This window comes from Dermacentor albipictus, chromosome 1 (assembly GCF_038994185.2).
Source record: "Dermacentor albipictus isolate Rhodes 1998 colony chromosome 1, USDA_Dalb.pri_finalv2, whole genome shotgun sequence".
NCBI lineage: Eukaryota > Metazoa > Arthropoda > Arachnida > Ixodida > Ixodidae > Dermacentor > Dermacentor albipictus.
In genome coordinates, this window is record NC_091821.1 from 116,678,513 (window position 1) to 116,692,869 (window position 14,357).

General features: G+C 42.7%; 1 protein-coding gene across 4 annotated transcripts in view; it reads right to left on the minus strand.

Annotated features, from left to right (window-relative positions):
* The window catches only part of Piezo (piezo type mechanosensitive ion channel component), a 228,796-nt gene that overhangs the window by 169,593 nt on the left and 44,846 nt on the right, over window positions 1-14,357 (minus strand). For 3 of the 4 annotated variants that reach the window (XM_065439611.1, XM_065439610.1, XM_065439613.1), the window contains exon 9: window positions 10,701-10,736. The exons of the other annotated variant lie outside the window; for it this stretch is intronic. In XM_065439611.1, the coding sequence (XP_065295683.1) occupies window positions 10,701-10,736 (36 nt within the window). The remainder of the gene's footprint in view (window positions 1-10,700; window positions 10,737-14,357) is intronic. 4 annotated transcript variants of the gene reach the window in all.

Here is a 14,357-nt window from a genome sequence, read left to right on the forward strand (position 1 = left end):
ACGGTAATCTGGCGATGGCTAAATTGGCACTTTGATGCGTTGAGTTGCAAACCGGCTCGATGAAAAACGTCCAGGACTGCTGAGAGGCGCTTGAGGTGCGTAGCAAACGTTGGAGAGAATACTATAACGTCGTCCAAGTAGCACAGGCATGTGGTCCATTTGAAACCGTGAAGGGAGCCCATCATGCGTTCAAAAGCGGCAGGAGCGTTACACAGACCAAACGGCATCACTTTGAATTGATAAAGACCGTCGGGCGTAACAAAAGCAGTCTTCTCACGGTCGAGATCGCCCACGGCAATCTGCCAGTAGCCAGAGTGAAGGTCAATAGAGGAAAAATAGGAGCACCGTGGAGGCAGTCAAGGGCATCATCAATCCAAGTAGGGGATACACGTCCTTTTTGGTAACCCTGTTAAGGTGCCGATAATCCACGCAAAAGCGCCATGAGCCATCCTTCTTTTTTACCATTACAACAGGTGACGCCCATGGACTACATGACGGTTCAATAATGTTTTTGGCAAGCTTTTGCGAACTTCAGTGTGAATAACTTGACGCTCATCCGGTGACACTCGATACGGGCGGCGATGAATAGGAGGGGCATCACCGGTATTAATGCGATGTTTAACAGCTGTAGTTTGGGCAAAACAATGATCGTTGAAGTACAAAATATCGTGGTAGGTATAATAGAACGCAGTAGAGCTCATGAGCGTGCTCGGACGGCATGTCGGGTGCAATCATTTTCTGTAAGTTGGCGATGGTACAAGTTGCCAACTGCGATGGTAGAGGAGGACCAGCTGAATTGTCTACTGCAATAGATGCTACTGAGTGATCCTCGAATGAGCAAAGCTGGGCCAGAGACATCCCGCGTGGCAGCACTTGTGTCGTCAAGCCAAAATTGACCACTGGCAGGCAGATGCAATTCGCCTTAATAGATAAAACTGTATGAGGTACTGTGATCCCGTGTGTAAGGAGGACATCTTGCATAGGAGCCGCAATGTAGTGATTGTCGGGGACTGGTGGGGATGTCACTAAGTCAACAGAAGCAAGTGCCGAAGGTGGCAAGCGAACGAAGTCTACAGAACTGAGGCGACTGGGGTGTGGTTCAGCGGGATCCAGAACAGGCAGGTCAAGGCAGAGAGTACTGGCAGAACAATCGATGAGAGCAGAATGTGCGGACAGGAAGTCTAAGCCGAGGATGATGTCGTGGGGACAGTTGGCGATGACTGTGAATAGCACGATAGTGGAGCGATCGGCGAAGGAGACGCGGGCGGCACACATACCAATTACGGGGGCTGTACCGCCATCGGCGCCATGGACAGCAGGCATCGTGGCGGGCGTGATTATTTTCTTCAGCCGGTGACGAAGGTCAGCGCTCATTACCAACAAATGCGCCTCAGTGTCTATAAGAGCAGACACAGAAACACCGTCGACTTGCACGGCAAGAAGGTTCAGATGAGTGGGCAATGTCAGTAGAGGATTTGGCGGCGTAGGGAGCAATGCAGTGTCACCTTGAGATGCTGCATTGTCTAGTTTTCCGGCTGGGAGCGGTGTCCGAAGGGAGTCGGCGAATAGGAGCGACGGGGCTGGGGAGAGCGAGATTGTCGTCATTGGGACGAAGGCGAACGAGCATAGTGGCTGTTCGGCACAGAAAAATCAGTGGCGGCATTATCGGAGTGTGCAGCATAGGGACGAGAAGGGCCACCTTGGGGGCGAGAGTAGGCAGTATAAGTAGACCAGGTCGGGGAACTCCAGCGACAGTGCCGAGAAATGTGCCCGATTAGAGGGCAGTGAAACCAAATGGGCTTGTTGTAAGCAGTGCGCCATTAAGATGGGTTGCGGAAACATGGTGGAATCGAAGAAGCCGGGTGGGTATCAGGGTGATGGGTCAGGCAGATGATGTGAAGACCCATGTTTGCGAACTTCTGGCGGACAACTGCCTGGATCGGGGAAATCGTGACTGCAGGTGCGTTGGAGGAGCTGGAGTCGAAGGCAGCCGATAGGCGGCCTCGATCTCACGCCTGACGATCCTGGTAACATTGCCAGTGTTGCTGGGAGGAGGAGCGTCGGCACAGGAAGATGTCGCTGGGGTGTTGAGCATATGGGCAAACTGCTGGTCGATACGTCGGCTTTTAGCGAGTTCCAGGCGGAAGCACTCTTTTATAACTGCATCCACTGTCGCCATGTTGTTGAAAACGAGCAAGTTGAAGGCGTCATCGGCAATGCCTTTGAGGATGTGGGGAACCTTGTCTCACGCAGTCATTTGTGCGTCAACTTTGCGGCACAGTGCCTAGGCGTCCTGAATGTATGTGATGTAGCGCTCTGTTGACGTCTACATATGGCCAAAAAACGCTTTCTGCACGGCAAGTTGGGGACCATAGGGGTTGCCGAACAAGACTCGGAGTTTTTGCTTAAGCGAATCCCAACTGGTGAGCTCATCTTCGTGTGTCCGAAACCGAACTTGAGGTGTGCCACCGAGGTAAAAGACTATGGTAGCGAGCATGATAGTAGGGTCCCACCGGTTATTGCAGTTGACGTGTTCGTACAGGCTGATCCAGTCCTCGACATCTTCCCCATCTTTGCCCAAGAATACACCAGGATCATGGGGAGCGGGGTGAGCGATGTAGGTTGTCGAAGTGGCAACAGATGTCGGAGCAGGCAGAGTCTAGTTGTCGAAGCCGGGAGCCATGAAGGAAGGCTCGATGTACTGTCCACTGCAAAGCTCTGTGATGAGGTACAGGGAACATCCACCTCCATCAGATATGTTACATAGGAAGACGCAGACGAAAGCTATATACAAGTATATTTACAAGAAAATACTCCGCACTTGGCCAAGAGGCAACAGCCCGCGCTAGCCTCTAATCGTCGTCGTCGTCTTCACACTGCTCGCCTCTTCGTCATCGCAAATACTGTTCCGTAGCAATATACTTATCTTGAATAGCAATGCTGCATCCATGCTACAAATACAGCTCTGGTGCAATTTTTCCATTGCCTAGCATAGTTTAGGTGCATGCATGTACGTCAGCCAATGTTGAATTTTCCAGTGCACGGCACTTAACAGATTGAAATAACGAAAGGCTCAGCCCAGAGACATTGTTGCCAGTGAGACCTTTCGATGGGGTTGAATAAGTGAAGAATCTTATTAACTAAAGTCAAATTAACAAGGTCCACTGTAAATGCATCCACAGCCACTAAGCTTTCAACAGACATTAATTGCCTTGCGCAGCTGCAACACCACAATTATCTTTGCAAGAACATAAGTACTACCAAACAATGCAACCATGTCACACACGCTTTACAAAGGCCTAGAAAATTAAATATTCCTCTCGGAACATTTACTAAATTAATTATTATAGGTGCACAAAGCCAATGATGTCTCGCAGCACATATAAATCAGTGGCTGCCTGCAATATGTATAATTATCATTTTGAAATATAGTCCAATCAAGGTTTACAAGGGATGAAATTAGGCCTAAATGGCCTGTGACTATCAGAAATGAATTGTGGTGTGTTATGCTTGCAAGGAGGGTACCCCATAAGCTTGTCCTTTGCCGTTTATGTCAGTTCAGCTTATTTGAAGATATTGGAAGCTCAACTCCCTAACAGCAGTCCACTTATAACAATATCACACGTGATTATGTGCCAAAACTGCATAATCTATGTGATCATCACAGTGTACTAAATGCAATGATAAAAATTCCTTGATTGAAAAAGCCACTCCCTCTCCCATGAATAGTGAAAAATAGTGAAATACAGCTAAGGAAACAGCACCAATATAAGCTTTCATTATTGCAGACAGTCACATGAGAGCACTTTCAAAGACCCATTAGCCTACATAAAGTGCCTGGATTCTAAACAGCCCAATGGTCAGGCTCTACCAGTAGCAAAAAGTGCAGACTTCCTTCAAATAGCTTAACACTGAATATACAATTCTTTTGTTTAAAGGGAAGCTGAAGCACTTAAAAAAAGAAAGTGAGCTTTCAGGGAATTAGTTTTTCACTTTCTGCACACGAAAATCACAGTTTACTATGTCACAAGTTGCCAGAAGTCGCTTTAATTTAGCAAAAAATGAGCAGCAGCATCTGTGAGACACTGTAAGCGAGCTAGCGGGCTCTGATGACGAAGACTATAATGACATTATCGTGGGGAATCGGCAAGACGCGCGATTCAAACAGAGAGCTCGTGTGACCCTTGTGTTGACGCCATCCTTGGGCCCAGTTTTTCTTGGCTACATTCCATGCGAAGAGGAGCAGAGCATAGACGAAAATTTGAATGCCAATTGTGGTGCTGCTACAATGCAGAACAGAATCGAGCAAATAACTTCAGGAGTTGAACTATAGTTTGGCAGCCTTCCAAACCACCATAAATCTTCCAATTCTAAATCCTCTTCAGCTTTTCTTTAAAGGCTGAAATTGAGGTCTTACCTTACATAGACTTCCTTTAATGCTAAATAGCTTCTTTGACACTGGACTAAGTTTGTGCAGATAGCCGCAGGGCTGTCTTAAAAGATGCACTTTTCAAATGCTCTAATTGTCAAGATAAAGATAAGAAGATAAGATAAGATAAGATAAGAAGTGCTGCTTTTTCATGAGTGCATGAGCAGTCCTGAAAGACAGTTTTGTTTGTCCCAGAGATAATGACACGCTATGAAAAGTGGATTTTCAACTTTTCCGAGTATTATGAGTGGACCACACTAGTAAAGAGTTGCCGAGCTGAACCTTATACTATGAAAGCACTGCAGTAGTAAGAACATGTGATGAAATGACAGCTTCAGCCCAATGCCAACCATTTAAATGACGCATTTGTCACCACAGCTTTAACAAAAACAAAGGCAATTGTTTAATCACTGGCACTAGAATAGCACTTCACATTTTTTCACTTTTTTCTACATGTACCTATCGTTCCACTACTTTAAACTCATATTGGATTTACTTACTTTAATTTTATTATAACCAAAGTGAGGATACATGCAAAGACTAGATATGCAAGAGATCTTGCATATCACAGTTATCTGCCTCGTGTATAAATGCACAATAGTAGCTTATAATAAGGGCACATGGCTAACAGAATAGTGAGTGGGTTTAAGATTGATGGAACCAAGACTACATTTACGACAAACTGCAAAGCCCCATTAGTTGCATATGCATAAATGCAGTGTATTGGTAAATAATAAGAGCTCATTACCAGAGTAGAAGCATGCACTACTACATGGACATGGTATATACCAGTGCTGAACCACTAAAGGAAGAACAAGGTCCAGATAAACATTAACAACCTCTGATACTCATCTACTACAGCAAAATCTCTGCCTTTTCCAAATGAAAAAATATATGCACAATAACATAATTAGCAGTCAAGCTGACATATGCAAGGATGACTCAAGTATTACATATAAGAAAAATTACAATTTAGTTTATTATCACCTAACATGCACTGCTTCAAGTACAGTCTGTTGGGAAAAAAAAAGGCACTCTGTGGCCAGACTGAGCCTACTTTAGTGTCGCGGAATTCACCAGTGTTTTTTTACAGCGGGGTTGCAGAGGGCAAGGAAAATTAGCACTCATGCTAGCAACTTGATGATATCAAAGGCACACAGTACCATATGAAATGTGCAGCTTCACTAACCACACAGCATTTTACACAGGTTAAAGGCACTCTATTTCGTTAACAAAGCCACATGACATAGCAGCAGGATTAGCTAGCTGGTGGGCACCAAGTGCCACAAAACCTGCTGTTCCACATCGCCCAATTTAAATTTTTTTTTCTTTCCCATGTTTTCTGTTGAATTAAAAAAAACCTTTGATGTCTGCTTAAGTCCAGCTTGGCAGACAATCTTGGAGACCGACAAGAGCAGAAATTTTCTCCCCCTTTTCAACTATTTCATCACAATTAAGTGCAATAATTGCATGTTTCTCATCTTTTCTTATGACTGCATCAGATTTGCACAGCTGAAGCCCGCTCAGTTCATGTAGCAGTAGTATTGTTGAGGTGATGCACCCCAAATTAATTATCTGGTAAGCAATACAGTACATCAACATGCCCAGCACTTCCTGTAACACTGATTACATGTTCCAACCCACCCTCATATGAATGAAACGCACAGCTAAATTCTTCATTTTCTTGAAGGCTGACGAGAGGGCGGAATTGGTCAAGATTAGCGTACCTTGATTTTGGCTGTAGTAAATGTAAACAGTTCTAAATATCATGTTTTGATAAACCTGTGATCCATCATGTGTGTGAACTTATTCTTGGAAATGACAAAAAAGAAAAAGAAAGTAAACGTGCCTTCATGTGCCTCCATATAACACTATAAACAAGAACAGGTCGCAGCATATATTATGTGCAAGTCAGGGACAGCTCTGCGCCTACCATTTCTGCTGTCCACAATATTAAGCGATGTACTCCCCTTTCTGTGTGACACGAGCACAAGCTTTTACGTTTGGTCTGGCCCTATGCGAGTGCTGTTGAACTGATGACAAGTGAAACTTACCCCTACAAGAACATAAATTAACATGCCATAACATGAATCAAGGAAAAAACTGAGAAGCCCCAACGTCACTCTCTATAAAGCTTCCCTAAATCAGCATGTCCAACCTAACAGGCAGCTCTTTCACCTCTACTTTACTTTCCCTTTGTCACAGTTCAGCACAGCATCTCTGCACAGCAACGACCGAGGTCATGCCGGCCACATGGAGCAATAAGCTTTCTTAGCAACTGTTCGTATTTTCCCCATAAATGAGGACAACGAAGCCTAGAATAACAACTTCTGCCACACTTTTTGCGATGCATCTGGGCTTTTCGTCAGTTTGTTCTTTCCTCCACAAGGTGCAATTGTTACCTCGACTGACGACAAATGCATAGCTGACAAAATGTATAGCTTACCACTTACCACAGCTACGTGTAAGCAATGATAAAATAAGTATTAAAACCACTCAGTGAAATGATGACGGGTAAAATCCATGAGGTAAGGAACAATTGTTGCAATATGCCATAATAATGTGCATAATATTTTTTAAGATAATGTACAAGCTGAGCTAAATCTACTCAGGGATGAAAGCAAGGAATGAAAAAAGGAAATAAACACAAACTACATTACACAAAAATTAAGACGTGATGATGGTCAGTGCTAGTTGCTAGTTAAATTGTGGCACTATGGGACGTGATACCCAAGTGAAGACAGTGCCTTTGAATGATGTAAAATGACGTGCAATATTCAGAGATTGACATTGCACATGACAGTGCATGGCTTTGGTATAAGCAATTGTGAGTACAAGCCATTTTTCCTGTAGCAGTGTTCCAAACAAAGGTGCAGTAGCCTTTGCAACAGATTGTACATCATTGTGCTGCAGTGAGCTTCTTCGATTATGCAGTGTGGCATTGTCCACAAACCGTCCGCAGCTTCCGGTCTGACTAGCCCTGACAAACGGGTACGTCACAGTGAAGTGATCCAGCTGTCGGGAACTGTTCAAAGTTTCACTCGAAAGCAGCATGGCCAAAAGTCATTCTCCTGGCTGCTGTTGTCTGCTCCTAGCTACTCATAGATAGCGCCACTACTCAGCGAATTCATTATAGTAGCCTCCAAGATAGTGCAGCCTTGAAGGACACATCGCTGTCATAACCATAATGCTTGCATAGTGGAGTCACAGCCTGAGCAAATGGAACATGCTCGCAAAGCACAGTTTACGTCACGCTCTTGCTCTTCGTGCCACTTAACTGATGTAGTTAAGCTCTCTCATTGCCTGTGAAATTTAAGTAGGATTTCCACACGAACATAGGCAAAATCACAATCGCACAACAGCGCTGTTCACGCAGAAAGCACCCGCCGATATCCTTAAAGCTCGTTAGGCCATCTACGAAAGAGCCGACGCGCGTCTCGGACAGAGCGCATGTACACTGTACTAATTCTGCATGTCAAAAAGCAAGCGCTTGAACTTGGCAACATAAGGGATGAACATATGTGAAAAGTAATCGGAGAAACTCCAATTGTATACCACCCCTGCTACCAGAGAGAAACAGCCATGTATGCAGTAGGACATGCTTCCTTGCACACCTGTTTCACTATCCTAAAAGGCGAAATCCACCTGTTCATTACACATATAGTAATGAGCATGACAGATTTCACAAACACATCAAGAAAAGTAAGCATGTGAGCTTCTTTTCTATTTATTTAATGTAAATAAATAAAATAAATAAATAAATAAATAAATAAATGTGCACTTGATCACTGGGCTTGGCTCTTAAATAAAACAGGGACTAAAGCTGCAGAATTACACGACTCATGAAAAGCTTGCATAATTGCACAAAAAGCACCGATGTACGAGACGTGATAGCCGAGTGTACAATACTTGCCGTCTGAAACGTGCAAAGTAAGCCAAAACACATGGCATCTTTCATAGCATGATGGCAGACTCCATGCACATACTTTTTAGCCATCATCTGCTAGCTGTTTGCACTTGTCCAAGCAAAAATCTGCTGATAGCTCTGACAGTCTGCGGGCAGTTTGAAACTTCCAGTCCGTGAAGAACAAACACGCTCCTGACAACTCTTGGAGCTTCCGAAGCTGTCCGAGCAAAAGTGAATGCAGCACAGCAGTCCCACGCAGTCCGAGACTGCCAGGGACTGATAATCGAAGAGGCTCACTGTATTTTCAGAAGAGACATCAGGACAGAAACATGCTGCACTAAAGTTATTATGACTATGCTTAAAGGGACACTATGAGGTATTTCAATTTTCGATCTAGATTGTGGGGCATGATTCGTAAATGAGGACAGTACAGAGCTCTAATTTATTTATACTGAAAAAAGACAAAAAAGACCTAGTTACTCCACTGATCCTAGGGAGAACTGCTGCAAAGTTACAAGTAAATACCACCCATGCAGCTAGTTAATGCGATCATATTTTTGTTGACTGCACTGAAATTCAAAACTGCTATTTAATTCCATCTTTATAAATAACATACTTATATTTGTTCCTGCGAATGTGAAGCTTCGTTTAAAAAAAAAAAGCAAGAATAAAGTTATGGCATGGGAGCTCTCGATTACACACTGGTCAAAAGCTACAAGCGAGGCGGCCTGCACTCCTATTAGTCAATCTCCTGTTGTGTACATGGGTATCCCAAATGGCACTGTAACTCCTTGTTGGGAAGTCAATTCAAAACTGAATAATGGGTCCCAATGTGAGGAGGCATGCATGAAATTCTGCATACATATGTGCTAAGATGGATTAGTTTTTCAGTCGGTACTCCAAAATTTATGCTGGGTATATAAACAAGTGAAGCTGCTTTCAAGAAAACAGATTTTTTTCAGTCTTTCAATCTGTACCTCTCCTAGTGTCAAAATGTATTGCCGAAGCACTTGGCGCTGGCTACAAGGCATCGAAGATGACTATTGGTGGTCTGCTTTTGGAACTCCACGATGCGAAACAACATGAAAGGCTTCCTAACCTAGCCAAGGAATAGGCTATGTATAGAGTGGCCCGTCCACAGGAGTCTTCTTATCCATCTCAACTTGGGGGACTGAATATTAAGCTATCCATGCAACATAATGAAGTAAAGTCAAGCCAGAGGCAACAAGAAGCTCTCATAGGACCTACTGTAATAGATACCACCAGCACCTTTTTCAAGATTGTTTTGTATTGTTATATTACCCAGGGTGGCGGAAGTACAATATGGCTTTTCACAAACCACTTTTCAAAAAACATGAGCCTTAATGAGCATAAAAATAGCAAGGCATGGTGTAGAAAGCCAGCATGTAAATTTTTGAGAGAGAACAAGTCAAGTATAAATCATGCTCAGTGTCCCTTTAAGCAAACAATTATTATTTGAAGCCAGTTTGACGAGAACGCGCAAAATGCCTATTACCTAAATATTAGAAGCATGCAAGAATACATGAAAGCAGCAAAAATGTTCAGGAGAATAAAAAAATAAAACACATGCAGCCCTAACAGTGATGTTAAGAGTTAGCAGAGATATAATGAGAGTTATTTCATGTGCGCATTCAAAGCAGTCATAAGAGCACAGGTGAGGGCATGAACAGGCACAGCCCATGCAACACAAGCCTCAGTCACAGGCCCACAGTACTATGTGGTGTAGCAGGGCAATAAGCACTGCTAGCTACAAAATGTGGTTGTAATGCACTCCTTGCAGTGCTATTAACATTAACAATAAGGCGGTAAAAACTATCAAAATATACCAAATGGCAATACAAATAAAGACTGCATACCAATGTAAATTTCATTCAAACAAATTGGATCAATGATCTTGCAAAAAGGGTACACATGTAGAAAGTACTCGCCATTAGACTGCCACACCTGTCAGCCTAAGAGCAGAGTAAACCAAGTACGAAACACACAACTGACCACCTAAAAAAAAAAAAATCATTACAAAAAGGTACCGACCATGGTTTCTATCTGAACTTTTTTGCATCATTGCACAACCAACAGTAAAAAGTATAATTGTGCATAAAGAGTGCACTTGAATGAAAATGCTAGAAACTCAAATTGAACTGAGAGTGACAATATTAAGTTATTCCACTCTGCTTAGGAGCTGTATGTTCCACAAATTCATGTCACAACAAAACTAGCATTCTTTGAGAGTCCCTGTCTGTTCTAAGGCTCTCTGAGCTCTGCTCTAAAGGTGACAGATATGACAGCCCTGGCAAGAAGCTTCCAAAAGGGAGAAATGGCGATGCAATCAGCTTCACTACGTACTGGAGCCTTCTGGATGGCATCTTCATCTACACCGGCCTATCCACGCAGGCCAATGAAAAGGGGAGGAGGAAACAGCATGCCCAACAGCACAGAGGGGAGAAAAAAAAGAGCGAAAAAATGGGGGAGAGAAAAAATAACAGCATTAAGAGCAGAATGACAAGCATCAATGGTAGGTACAAAAACAACGAAATAATGCTATCAAAAGCAAAATTATAGCCATTGAATGCAGGTAGCGAAAAACGGTTTTCTCAAGGAAGCAATAGATAAATATGCTAATGCCATGCAGTTAACACTCCTCAATGATGATGCATCACCCTTACAATTTTGCGCAAAACTGATAGTATTGACTACCAGCTGGACAAAAGTTCTGAGCGTCTGGAATTTTTAACCACAAATGAAACGCACACCATCTTGATAATGGAAGAGCTAAAAATGGCCATGAGGCAAAACTATTGTCAAATAAATGTGAAGTACCTGCAAGGCACTTGGCTAAAAATATTTTTTTTCAACCAAACCTAATAATCCAGCTTTAAATAGCGAGCCATGATGCACCTCACCTGCTTGATTATCAGAGTAGCAGAAAGCTGTTTATAAATGATGCACAAGTTCTAAGCTCTACGCAGAATCTGACAAGCAGTTTGCAACTGCACTAAAGCTGAATAGTATGCACAGACGAACTCCTAGTGTACTGGAATGCACAATAGACTCCTTTTAGGACAAACTCTGCTAAATCAACTTCTTTGCCCAGCCAAAAAGTCTGGGGACCTTTGTTTAGTTCCCATTTGGGCATCTTATTTTAGCTCCCATAAATTCAGTAAACCTAAGTTTACCTTCTGATATGGTGACAAATTTTTGAAGTCCCGTCATACTCATATTAAAGGACAGTAGCTCATCTGTGACAGTGGCTAAGTGGCAGTGGTGTTCTGCCTCTGAGAATTAAGTCATGAGATTGAGCCCTGGCCATGATGGACACATTCAGATGTGGGCAGAGTGCAATAAGAGCTGTGTACTTTGATTTTGGCCAACTAATTCTATCCCCAAAAATAATTAGCTGGCAGCTCCTGTAGTTCACTGACAGCTTCTATGGTACACGTGCAGCAGGCAGTGAGCGTAGCAGATGATGCAGGGGTGCACCAGCGACATGATGCAAGCAACGTGCCTATTCTCACTGGTCTCAATGTTCATGCGCTACAATACTGAGCCAGGCGCTTCCATATTCCCACTAAGTAAGATTGAGATACTACACGAGTAAGTTGCTTCCAACGATGACGACAGTGAGCATTAAGTAATGTTATAACAATTAAGGCTATACCATTCATAAAGATCAGATGCTCACTGTAGACATGGCTGCATAAAAAACTTAAAATCTGTTATGAGGCCTCCTTAGTAAATGTAAGGCAGGCTGCGTGCAATGCTGTGCACCCGTATAAATGCACTTTGGACCAACTCAGCTGAATCTTAGGTACTGTTCCAGCTAAGACAAACCGTTAAATTTGCTTGGTTTCCTTAAACGTAACCTCAAACATGCCCCCGTACACTTACGCAAATTGGCATACACAACACTAATACACCCTAAAATAGAGTACGCTTCAGCCATATAGGATCCCCATCAGACATACCTCATAACTGACTTAGAAGCCCTGCATAACCGTGCTGTACGCTTCAGCTTTTCAGATTATTCACGACAAACCAGTGTAACAGCATTAAAAAATTGTGCCGAGCTTGAATTCTTGTCCCTTCATCATAATATATCTCGTTTAACACTATTCCATAAGCTTTACTATCACGTATCTTTTCATAACGAGTTCATGTGTGAACCCTCAGCCATTTTTCTGCGTCGGAATCATTCTTGCAAAGTCAAATGCATCATGTGTCATTCCCTCGCATTTGATCAGTCATTTATACCTTGCACCGCGATAGAGTGGAATAATCTGCCATCACACATTGTCATGGAAACAAATGCCTCGAACACGGAAACAAATGCCTAGCATACACAACACTAATACACCCTAAAATAGAGTACGCTTCAGCCATATAGGATCCCCATCAGACATACCTCATAACTGACTTAGAAGCCCTGCATAACCGTGCTGTACGCTTCATCTTTTCAGATTATTCACGACAAACCAGTGTAACAGCATTAAAAAATTGTGCCGAGCTTGAATTCTTGTCCCTTCATCATAATATATCTCGTTTAACACTATTCCATAAGCTTTACTATCACGTATCTTTTCATAACGAGTTCATGTGTGAACCCTCAGCCATTTTTCTGCGTTGGAATCATTCTTGCAAAGTCAAATGCATCATGTGTCATTCCCTCGCATTTGATCAGTCATTTATACCTTGCACCGCGATAGAGTGGAATAATCTGCTATCGCACATTGTCACGGAAACAAATGCCTCGAAATTTACAGACGCTCTGTGCAGTACCATTGCATACCTAATATAACGTTTCACTCTCCGATTTGTAAACTGAATTTTTTTTTTTTCATGCGCCAGTAACCAAAGTCTTTGTGATGTGGCCATAGTTTGTGCAAATCATTTAAAGTTGCTGTACTGATAACTATTCTTATTTCTTTTCTTTTGTTTCTTGTGTTTTTATGTTGATGCACTGTAATTAATTTTATCCCAGTTTTGTTTTTGTGTTGTATTTACATTTATGCACTGTTCTTTGCCTCACTGATGTAGCCTTTACCCTATCTAATACCCTCCCTTGAGGGCCTTTAGGATTATAGTGAAATAAATAAATTATGCTGATATCTAGGTGTTGCACTTTTATTTTCCAGCAGCCTTTCTAGCCAAAACAGAGGAAGCCTCCGCACAGGATTTTAAGCAGCCTTAAACAATCTAAAGTATCTGTAACTTTGTTGAAATTTCAAACAGTGTCTGTTTCAAGGAGTCAAATTTCAAACAGTGCAGATGCTGATCACCTAATGACATGTTGGCTATTGATACCGTATTTAACCGTGTGTTTTGTATTGGCTCCACGGTCCCCCTTTTTTTTTAACACCTCGATTTTGTTGTTTAATTTAGCGTTTTACTGATTTTCACGTTGTCATGTGCTCTACCTTGATGTGGTCTCTTGGGCCCAGTCAAGCTGTTTCACACAGCTTTTTTTTCCAAGAGCTCCGACCATGTGTATGGCGAAATAAAAATTAATTGAATTGAATTTTGTGTTCTATTCCCTGACAACACTTAACTGCAGACTAACAATACAACAGGTGCACAAAAATGATTATGGCAAAGGAAGCTGCCGACACCATAGTGCTGAAAGAGCTTCTACGACGGAATGTATAGCTGCCATGGTGGCGTAGTGGCTTTAGTGTTGTGCTTCTAAGTACGAGGGCTCGGGATCAAATCCCGGCCGCCATGGCTGCCTTTAGATGGGGGCGAATTGCAAAAACACCTGTGTATCGTGCATTGGGTGCACGTTAAAGAACCTCAGGTGGTCAAAAACAATCCAGAGTTCCCCACTACGGCACGTCCCATAATCAATTCATGGTTTTGGCATGTAAAACCACACAATTTAATTTTTGATAGGATGTAGTAGCAGTAACAGTGCTATCTGTATTCACAATTGTCTTTACAAAGTCACGTGATGGGAACAGTGATAAGAGAGCACAATATTGATTGTAGTGCTGACATTATAAAGTCAAC